General features: G+C 57.9%; 1 protein-coding gene across 1 annotated transcript; it reads left to right on the top strand.

The window, feature by feature from the left end:
• Nucleotides 1-1,734: 1,734 nt before the first annotated feature.
• On the top strand, nt 1,735-10,330 carry CNN2 (calponin 2). The gene is made up of 7 exons (XM_004378519.2): nt 1,735-1,857; nt 5,828-5,949; nt 6,441-6,507; nt 6,610-6,747; nt 8,024-8,140; nt 8,283-8,429; nt 9,449-10,330. The coding sequence occupies exons 1-7, from the start codon at nt 1,795-1,797 to the stop codon at nt 9,722-9,724; spliced, it is 930 nt and encodes a 309-aa protein (XP_004378576.1). The 5' UTR covers nt 1,735-1,794; the 3' UTR covers nt 9,725-10,330.
• Nucleotides 10,331-10,575: the final 245 nt, after the last annotated feature.

Raw genomic sequence — 10,575 nt, 5'->3', positions numbered from 1 at the left:
CCACCCAAGAGCATCTGATGACATCTGCCTCCATCATTCCACCGCCCCACAACCTCCCAGGGGCCAACAGTATCACAGAGTCAAAGGGTAGAGGTGACCTCAGAGGCCTTAGACCTTTGGAGAGAAAGCCAAGGATTCCTCAGGCTCCGGCTGCTGAGGCTGAAATTCCTAACATTTCAACGTCTGTTGACTCAACAACTCCTTATCTCAGCTTACCTTGTGCCAGGCTCCATCCTCAGCATTTCACAAATATTTACCCGTTTCATGTTTACAGCAGCCTGCACGCAGTAGAAGCCTTCTCACCCCAATTTTACAGACGAGGAGACGGAGGCCCCGAGAGGTCGGGTAATTGCATAAGGTCACACAGCCAAGTCGGGAGCCGGGATTTGAACTGGCGTGAAGGTTGTAGAATTATAGAGCATTATATACTTCCCGAAGTCTAATGTTCTCTGGCAGAGTTCTTAGCGTTATAATGTTCTACGGTTCTGGGAGAGCCCCTGGGTGGTGCAAATGGTTAATGCTTGGCTGCTGACTGGGTGGTTAGTGGTTCGAGTCCACCCAGAGGCACCTCGGAGGAAAAGCCTGATGATCTACTTCCAGAAAATCAGCCACTGAAAACTCTGTGGAGCACAGTTCTACTCTGACACACATGGGCTCACCAGGGGTCAGGCTGGGAATAACTGGTAATGAATTATGAGGGCTGATCCTTGTGCCCCAGTGGAACCTGCAGGGGCCCCACCCTAGGCCCACACCTCATTCACAGCTCCCTGCCCAGACCCCACTAACCTGCAACTGCCCCACATTCATAGGTGCACTGTCTCAGTGTTGACCCCCAACTGTCCACTCTCTGTTTCTCAGGCTGGCCCAGAGAGTGTGGCAGGGAGATCCCAAGGAATAAAATGTTCTTCTGTTATGTATTATTAATCTATTGATATACCCGCACAAGCAGATGGACCCCTATTGAACACCGTGTGCCTGGCCTGGTGCGCCTGGCAGCCCAGCCCTTCAAGACTCCTACCCTCTGTTGTATCATCACCTCCCCCACCTTCCCCAACTCCCCCTCATCCCTCTGCCCCAAATTCAAGACCACTTCTCACCTCCCACCCCTCTTAACTCCCGCAGTCTATTTGATTGCTCTGCTCTTTAGCCACTGACAGTCCCTCCAGGCCTTTGTACCTGCCTTTTGTTCTGCCGGGAACGCCATTCCCTTTTGGAATGGCAAACTCCTATCCATCCATCAAAGCCCTAGCTCCAATGGCCCTCTCCTCTGTGGAGCCTTCTTTGGTTCTCTCTACCACCCCCCAGGTATGCTATGGGAGTTCCTGGGAAGGGGCTGGTCTGGCAGGCCCTTCCAAGTGGCAAGAGGGGGCCTCACTCGTGCCCCCAAGGGACTTAGGGTTCCTGCCAACCCAACAATGTCATCTCCCACCACTGTGCAGAAGGGTAAACTGAGACCCAGAAAAAGTCTGAGAGCCGCCTAGGGACTCCCAGCAGGGAGAACGCTAGAGTGCCGAGGCTTGGCCCTTGCCTCAGTTTCCCGTCGGAGCAAAAGGGGTGAGGCTCCCTCCTGGCCGCAGGTGATGGGACGTGCCGCCCGGGCGGGGGTCGGGGCGGCTAAGGGGGCTCAGGAAGTCGCGGCGGCAGGAATTCGGCGCTTCCCGGCCTTATAAGGACATTTACACTCCGGGCCAATCAGTGGTGGGGGGCGTGGCGCACCGCCGGGTCCCCAGCCCCGCGCCCGCCCGTGGTCCCTCCGGTCCAGTCAGCGCGCCCCGCCGGCCTCCGCCGCCAGCCATGAGCTCCACGCAGTTCAACAAGGGGCCCTCGTACGGGCTCTCGGCAGAGGTCAAGAATCGGGTGAGTGAGGGGCGCGCCCCCTCATCCCCGCCTGCTGCGGCCTTCGCACTGCGACATCTGCAGGGGTCGGGGCGACGTAGTGGGGAGAACATCTGGGGGGCAGTCAGGTCGGAGACCGGGGGTAAGCCTGGCCCCCCTTCTCTCCTCCAGGATCTTCAACCTCCGGGTGGTCTGGGGGTGCTCCGTAGACCACTCCAAGTCTGGGGAAGCAGTGAAGTCTGAGATCTGGGGGGAGCGACTCCCTTCTCTCCCCAGCATCTAGGAGGAGTTGGGTCAAGCCCCCTCCCCCATCTGAAACCCCTTGCCCACACTCCACCCCCTAGCTCTGGGCCCTTGGAAGGTTTCAAGTTCCGAGAACGCCCTGAGGGTCTGTGGGGACCCCAGCGGGCCCCCTCCACTCCTGACCACACTTCTGCTTTCGGGGTGGGGGGAAGGCGGGGCCGGGGGCCTTTTGCGAAGGGCGTGGCCCACCCCCCCCCCACAGGAATTTCCCTGTCTCACAGCTGCGAGGGGGGCAGGAGAGGGAAGTTGGGCTGTTGGGGGCCCGGGCATTTACCTTGTTCATCTCTTTGTGCCCATATGACGAATTTAAAGGCACAGCAAAGGACTCCGAAGTCCCCAAACGAAACGCTAAACATGTAACTCGAAAACAGAAAGGGGCCACTATGGTTCTGGCCCAGAGAGGGGCAGGCTCTTCTGGAGGGTCACACAGCAGGGTCGGGCGCATCCTCGGGAAGAAGAGAAGGCGGTGGTGACCCCAGGCCCCGGGGGACGTCCTAGGACGGACACTCAGAGGCCCTTCCAGCTGGAAAGGGGCGCGTCATCGCTGCCCATCCCCCTCCACACAGCACACACCCTTCCCCAGGTAACTGGGAATGTGGCCCCGCAGCCGGCGGCCGGGAGCCTGCCTGGGCACGCAGAGGGCACCAACCCTGCCAGCCTGCGCCTGGCACCTGCCCCTGTCGGCACCACGGGGCCGCAGACAGGAGGGAGAAAGTCTGCGTGCCCTCCCCGAGCTCCCCGGAGCCTTACTACAACCCACTGGACGGAAGGGGAAACTGAGGCTTGGGGAGGCCAAGGGCCGAGCCCGGGGCTCCAGGCTCCCCCTTAAAGGTTTCTAGCCCTCCAAGAGTAATTGGACGAGCTGCAGTACCTGTGGGCTAGCGGGGTGGGGGCGGAGCGCGCTGTTCCACACTGCATCGCGGAAGCATTTTAGGCCTCTTACGCAGATGGGGCTCAGAGAAGTCACTCAGGCTGCCCAGAACCACATAGCCCTCAAGCAGCGGAGACTGGATTCGAACCTAGCTCCGTGAGTCCAGCGCCTGATGGCCGCTGGTTCACAGGGACTTCTGTCCTTTAAGCCATCAGTCAAGGCGTCTCCCCTGGGACAGCAGGAAGTGGGTGAGGGCGCAGCAACCCCAGCAGGGAGGGCAGCTTCCAGAAGGAGCTGAGGGCAGGTCGACACCAGCGGCGGAAGGCATGAGGTCAGAGGCTGGAGCAGCAGCCCCAGGAGCCTCCCTGTGAGCAGCTCTCAGTTTTCAGGGTCTGGAGAACGGGCAGAGGATGTGCCCATTCAAGGGCCACTCAGGGGCTGCACACTAGTTGGATGGTGGAGGGAGACCGGGAGGCCTCTTTGCCCCCGGACCCCCGTGCCTCAGTTTACCCCGGCTGGACAGCACTAGGGGGGCAGGCTAATGTCCAGCGTGCCTCCCGAGCAGCATGGCCGCGACATCCCTGGCCGAGGGAGGGAGGGCTAAACCGCTGGGCACAGCTGGTTCCGATTTAGCCGGGAAGGCAGCGGCTGCATTCCTGGCGGTTTGCGGTGACCAAGGAATGCGCTCAAGGCCCGGCCGCTCAAGGGCCGGCGGGGCAGCTGGGGGCTGGCAGCGGGGGGAGGAAGTCAGCCGCGGTGGGCGGGGCCAGACCAGGCGCCTCCAGCCGGGACCCCTGGCCCCTGTGACCCGCCCCTCTCTCATTGCTCAGGCGGATAAAGCTGGGTCTGGGCAGGGCAGCTCTCCAGGGCCGTGGGAACCCGGAGGCCCAGGCCCAAAGGGGTGGGCTGGCAGATCCAGTTAGCAGGCCGGCCGCACGCCCTTGTTTCCCCGGAGCTGCAGCCGCCCAGCCCTGCTCCCATGGCCCCGGGGGTTATGCAGGAAGCAGGGCCCCTGTTTTGGGGACCACTACGCCAATGATGCTAAGCGTGGATGGGGAAACCGAGGATGGGGGGACTGTCCACGGCCATCCAGGGAGTTGGGGCAGAGCTGGGAGCAGAAATTGGATGCACCAGGGGCAGCTTGGGGTCGTTCTGGTCCCCCGGGGGCCTGTGGGAGGAGAGGAAAGAGAGACCTCCAGGGAGGGGGGCTGAGGGAGCAAAGCTAAGGAGGGGGCCCAGAGCAGAGACTCCACCAACCTGGACCATCTCGTCCTGGTGACTGCTGCATTCCACCTCTTGCCACCCACACACCCACCTGGGTCTCCCTGACTCCTTGGGGCTTCCTCGGGCCTCAGCCATTCCTCCTTTCTCGGCCTTCGATGCTCCTCTCAGGGAGAGTGGTGAGCATGTGCTCGTGGACAATGGGTGTACGCTAATGGGGGACCATGAGCACATTACCCCAGCCATCCAGGCTCTGTGGTGACAGACTTGAGCAGGACAGTGAAGCTCCTAGAGAAGATGGGCCATCAGCGAGGGGATAAATAAGAGAAGGTGGGGGTAACAGCCAGGAAGGAAAATAAAAACAGGGTTCAGGAGAGAGGAATGCAAGGGGGAGGGGGTCTGGGAAGGACTCTCCAAGGAGGTGAGCTTCCAGCTACCACTGATGAAGGGAGGGACTGAGCTGTGCAAACATCTGAGTCTGCGGACCCAGCACGGGCAAAGACCCTGAGGCAGGAACTAACAGGGTGAGTGGGAGAAACGAGAGAAAGGTTTGATGGTTCCTCAATAACTACCATATGGCCAAACAATCCCCCTCCTGGGTATGTAGCCCACAAAATTGAAAGCAGATGTTTGAACAAAACTTGTACACAGGTGTTCGTAGCAGTATTCGCAATAGCCAAAAACTGGAAGGAGCCCCGGTGGCACAGTGGTTAAGTGTTTGGCCGCTAACCAAAAGGTCGGCAGTTCGAATCCACCAGCTGATCCTTAGAAACCCTCTGGGGCAGTTCTCCTCTCTCCTATAAGATCAAACAACTCAAGTGTCCATCAACAGATGAATGGATAAACAAGGTGTGGTCCATCCATGTGATGGAATAGTACTCAGCCATAAAGAGGAATGAAACCTAAATACGTGTTACAGCGTGGATGAAGCTCGCAAACATGCTGAGAGCAGCCAGATGCGAAAGGACACAGTGCTGATCTCATTTTTATGAAATGTCCAGAATTCGTTGTTGTCAGGGGCTAGGGCAGGAGAGAGTGGGGAGTGACTGCTTAATTGGTATGAGGTTTCCTTTTGGGGTGATGAGAAAGTTCTGGAATTAAATAGAGATGATGGTTGCATAACACTGTGAAGGTACTTAATGTCCCCGAATTGTGTACTTTAAAATGGTTAAGATGGTAATTGTCATGTGTATTTTACCACAATTTAAATAAATAACAGGGAAGGATCAGTGGATCCAGCGCAGGGAGAACAAGCAGATGAGATGCGAGAATGGGGTGGCAGAGGGGCAGGACGTGTTGGATTTGGTGCCAGACTTGGTACCCCTGGAAATAGATTAGAGCAGATGTTTATGAAGGAGAGATATGAGCGTGTTTGTGCCTTGGGGTGACTTATCTGTGCCAGCCAGTGAGCAAGGGCTGGGGTGTCCCCACTGATGGGAAAGGGGAGGGTCTGCTTGGGGGTATGGGGACCTCCAGGACCCTCAGTCTCTTCTTCCCTTGGATTCACTGTCCGTTCCCTACCCCTAGTCAGGAGCTTGAGGGGGCTTCTGCTCAGGGTGACCTCACCCCAATTCAGCCCTGTGTCCTCTGCCCCAGCTCCTGTCCAAGTACGACCCTCAGAAGGAGGTGGAGCTCCGCAGCTGGATCGAGGAACTCACCGGCCTCTCTATCGGCCCCGACTTCCAGAAGGGCCTGAAGGATGGAATTATCTTATGCACGTGAGTACATGGGTTTGATGCACATCTCCACACCTAATTATTCCATGCGAATGAGATCGTGCTCCACATGCTGTTCTGAAGCTTGCTTTTCGCTTCATGAGCCTGGGCTCTCTCTCCCTCTTCTTTCTTTTCCTGTCCTGGTGCTCTGTCTACCATTGCCTCATATCCTGCTGTAGTCCAAACGGTCCCTGGTTTTCACATTGAGACTTTTAACGGAAATCCCCAAATACACTTCCAAACATCGGTGGTTCCAAGCTGTACTCCCAACATGGGTTGTCGTCAGCCTTTGACATCTTCGCTTGTTTGGGAGGTGAGAGGTCACTTTACAAGAGGGGAAACTGAGGCCCAGAGAGAGGCAGTGAAGTTGCCCAGGAAGGCGTGAACTTGGCTGATACTAGAACTGTGATCTCTTGCCCCTGGGACCAGGCTCTCTGAGGGTCTCCGGTACTAACGGAGGCTCCTTGTTTCTCCCACCCCATCTGTCCCCCCAGACTCATGAATAAGCTGCAGCCGGGCTCAGTCCCCAAGATCAACCACTCCATGCAGAACTGGCACCAGGTGAGGGACCCGCGGGGTGGAGGAGGGGCGGGGCTGGGGGCCCCATCGGACAGGTCAGTAGCCTGAGGCCCCGCTGATGGGCCTTCTCCTCCCTCCCCCCAGCTAGAGAACCTCTCCAACTTCATCAAGGCCATGGTCGGCTACGGCATGAACCCCGTGGACCTGTTCGAGGCCAACGACCTGTTTGAGAGTGGGAACATGACCCAGGTGCAGGTGTCTCTTCTCGCCCTGGCGGGGAAGGTGAGGCCCAGAGAGGGTCAGCGACCTGTCCAGGGTCACACAGCGAGCTAGCTGTAGGTTCACTGAGGAGGTTTGTTCATTCATTTGCAAATATTTCTGAATGCCTCCTCCGAGGCACCAGGCACTTTGGATTCAATGGTGAGCAGGACAGACGAGTCCCCCGCTTCGTGGGCTCACAGTCCGATGGAGGAAGCAGGCGTTGAACAAATCATTTTTTTTATTGTTGTTGAAAGCATATACCTATTCGACAATTTCTTCGTATACAAGTCAGTGACATTGCTGACATTCTCTGAGGTGTGCGACCGTTCTCACCCCCCTTTTCCAAGTTGTCCCTCCCCGTTAGCATAGACTCACTGCCCCCTGAGCTTCCCATCTAACCTTTCACGTTGCTGTGGTCACTTGGATCCCACGTAGATTATTCTTCAAAAGAGCACAATGCTCAAGGCAAATGTTCTCTACTAAATACGCTCAACTGTTGTTTGGCTTGAAGAAGACTTTAGGGAATTTTTTTGGTTTAAGGTTTAAAGATGATCTCAGGGCAGCAGTTTCAGGGGTTCATCCAACCTCCTTGGCTCCAGAAAGTCTGGATTCCATGAGAATTTGGAATTCTGATTGAGCAAATCATTGTGCATATAAATTGGGAGAAGTGCCTTGAAGAAGAAAGAATTAGACCAGCGTGATCAGGGAAGGCTTCTTGGAGACGGTGACCCTTACAATGAGATTGGAAGGGTGGGTGGAACAGTGTTTGAGCTAGAGAGTGAACAGAAAGGTTTTGACATGGCAAGCGGCTTGGAGTGTTGGAAGCACTGGGACTTGTGCTCTGAGTGGTGTTTTCATATGCCCCCTGTGGTTGCCACATGGAGACAGGGAGACCAGAGAGGAGCTGAGGTCAGGTGACCGGGCAAGAGATGCTGGTGGCAGTCTGGGCCAGAATGGCTGGGGTGGGGAGGAGGTGATGGGATTCAACAATGGATACTCAAGGAAGGTGAGAGAGAGCGAGGATGCTCCAGAACTCTTGGCAAGGCTGGGGCTTGTTCTGCCTGAGGTGGGGAAGGCTGGGCACCCCCAGAGCTCCATGATGGGAGGGTTGACTTGGAGACGGCCGTCTGGAGGTGCTGAGCAGCAGGCGGAGGGTGCAGAGCCTCGAGGGTTCCTTGGAGAGGCAAGGGGAACTTGCAGCCCGGCCCCTGTTCCTGCCCTGGGGTTGCACGCTCTGGCCTGGATCAAGGGGGTCCCCATGCCCCCCGATAATCCCAGCTCCCCTTGCCCCTCCCAGGCCAAGACAAAGGGGCTGCAGAGCGGCGTGGACATCGGTGTTAAATACTCGGAGAGGCAGGAGAGGAACTTCGACGATGCCACCATGAAGGCGGGCCAGTGCGTCATCGGGCTCCAGGTGGGTGCCAGGCTCCCCTCCTCCCCAGGACTGGGCTCCGGACACGACCTGGGCCCTGCTGAGGCCTGGGGCCTGTCAAGTCCAGGGCAAGGTCTAAGGGTGGGCAGGGGCAGCCTGACCTCTCCCATCCACCCCCCTGCAGATGGGCACCAACAAATGTGCCAGCCAGTCGGGCATGACGGCCTACGGGATGAGACGCCACCTCTACGACCCCAAGAACCACATCCTGCCACCCATGGACCACTCCACCATCAGCCTCCAGATGGGCACCAACAAGTGTGCCAGCCAGGTGGGCCTCACCAGACCCCTGCCCAGCTTCACCCCCGTCCTCTCTGGCCATGCCACCTCTGTCTCTTGCTGTGTGTCCCCAGGGGACTGGCTGCCCCTCTCTGTGCTGGGTCTCTATCCAAGGGTGGCCCAGAGCCCCAGCCAACTCTGACGGTTCTTACAGCCCGTGGCTCTCACCCTTTCTGTGATGTCGAACGTGTCCGAGTGATGTTTTTGGAACGCTCAGGTGCCCGGGAAGTCCTAGGCCCCGGCCTGGGTGCTTTCTGGCTGCAGGGGAGAGAAAGCTGGACACAGACTCTCCTGGTTCTAAGGAGTCTGGGCTGAGGAGAGGGAGAGGGTGCTGGGTAATGGACTCGGCATGGAGTCAGAAAAGAGGGGTCTGAGCAAGGCTTAAGAATCCCTACGTGGCGCAGTTCGTGCTCAGCCACTAACCCAAAGGTCGGTGGTTCAAACCCACCCAGTGGCTCTGTGGAAGAAAAGCCTGGGATCTGCCTCCATAAAGATTGTTATTGTTGCACGCCGTGGGGTTGCCTCCGACTCACAGCGACTCCATAGGACAGAGTAGAACTGCCCCACAGGGTTTTCTAGGCTGTAATCTTTATGCGAGCCAGATCACCAGGTCTTTTCTCCCACGGAGGCGCTGGGTGGTTCAAACTGCCAACCTTTCAGTTAGCAGCTGCGCGCTTGACCTTTGTGCCACCAGGATTCCTTTCTATAAAGATCCCAGCCAAGAAAACCCTATGGGGCTCAGCTCTCTTCTGTAACACACGGGGTCCCCGTGAGTCAGAATCAACTCCATGGCAATGGGTTTGTTTGTTTTTTTGGGGGTGGGGATGGGGGTTGAGCAAGGCTTGGAAGGATCCACGTAGGGTGGCGGAGGTGGGAAATGGTGTGGGAGTTTGGGGGACGTCCCCCTCTCGTGGCCTTGGGTTTCCCGTCTCAGAGCAGCCAGGCGTGGGGCTCAGAGCAGAGAGATGCCCCTCTTTGCTCCCACCCTGACGCTCCCTCCTCCCTCCCCAGGTGGGCATGACAGCCCCAGGGACCCGGCGGCACATCTATGACACCAAGCTGGGCACCGACAAGTGTGACAACTCCTCCATGTCCCTGCAGATGGGTTACACGCAGGGCGCCAACCAGAGCGGCCAGGTCTTTGGCCTGGGCCGGCAGATCTATGACCCCAAGTACTGTCCGAAAGGCCCAGCGGCTGACGGGGCCCCGGCGGGTGCCAGCGACTGCCCAGGCCCTGGGGCGGCCCCTGAGTTCCCCCCCTACTACCAGGAGGGGGCAGACTACTGAGGTGCCACACGTGGCATCTCCACACATCATCGCCTCGTCTGGGTTTTGGGGTTTTGTCTTGTTTTTCTATATGTTGGAGCGCTGCCAGCGGAGGGTCTGTGGGCGGCTTGGGGGGGAGTGGCCAGGGGTGTGGGTCCCACCCTCCCTTGGATTCTTGCCAGAACTGAGCCACCAGGCTAGGGGGAGGGGCAAAGGTCACATCTCACTCCACTGGGGGAGTTAGGGGAGCCGAGTTAGGGGAGCCATCCCTGGCAGGGTACAACCAGCAGCCTGTTCCTCAGCAGGCTGGACCCTGAGCTGTGGGGGAAGGGGAACCAGCCCCCAATGGTTTCCGGTTGCATTCCCTCCCTTCCCTTTTCTCTGAAGATCAGTTTGTGGTTTCTCTGACCACAGAAGCTTCAGGCAGTTTTTAAAGAAAGAAAACCACTTTTTTTTTCTTTTGCCTCCAGGAGAATGGTGGAAGGAGGGTACTGGGAAATGGATCCGCTGGGAGAGGGCCAGGCCACCAACCTGGAATCCCGACGGTCTAGATTTCCCAGGATCCTCAGAATGCCAACTGTGACCTCTCCCAGGACCCCTCAGTGGGAAACTGAGGCCTAGACAGGACAATGCAGTTCTGAGTGGTTGAGGCAAAGCTGGCTCCCCCCATGCTCGTCCCCACCCACCCCTCGGACCTTCATTTGATTGCAGATGTTACTGGGTGGCCCTCCCAGATGACCCCTGTCTCCCTGCCTTGCCCCCTGCCAAGAACTGCACAGGGTCCCCCACTCAAGATCCTTCTGGGGACCAGCCCCCACCAGGAGCCCCGGGACCATGAAATAATGTGAAATACTCACTGTGGACCAAATTGC

This window comes from Trichechus manatus, unplaced genomic scaffold, assembly GCF_000243295.1.
Source record: "Trichechus manatus latirostris isolate Lorelei unplaced genomic scaffold, TriManLat1.0 scaffold00057, whole genome shotgun sequence".
Taxonomy (NCBI): Eukaryota; Metazoa; Chordata; class Mammalia; order Sirenia; family Trichechidae; genus Trichechus; species Trichechus manatus.
This window is presented reverse-complemented; position numbering and strand designations above follow the sequence as displayed.

What these genes read in the sequence shown, in the direction of transcription:
- CNN2 (XM_004378519.2), top strand. Translation starts at nt 1,795, where the DNA reads ATGAGCTCCACGCAGTTCAACAAGGGGCCCTCGTACGGGCTCTCGGCA. An exon ending in GATGGAATTATCTTATGCAC is followed by an intron (nt 5,950 to 6,440) that starts GTGAGTACATGG and finishes CTGTCCCCCCAG; the next exon opens with ACTCATGAATAAGCTGCAGC. An exon ending in CCAACAAGTGTGCCAGCCAG is followed by an intron (nt 8,430 to 9,448) that starts GTGGGCCTCACC and finishes CTCCCTCCCCAG; the next exon opens with GTGGGCATGACAGCCCCAGG.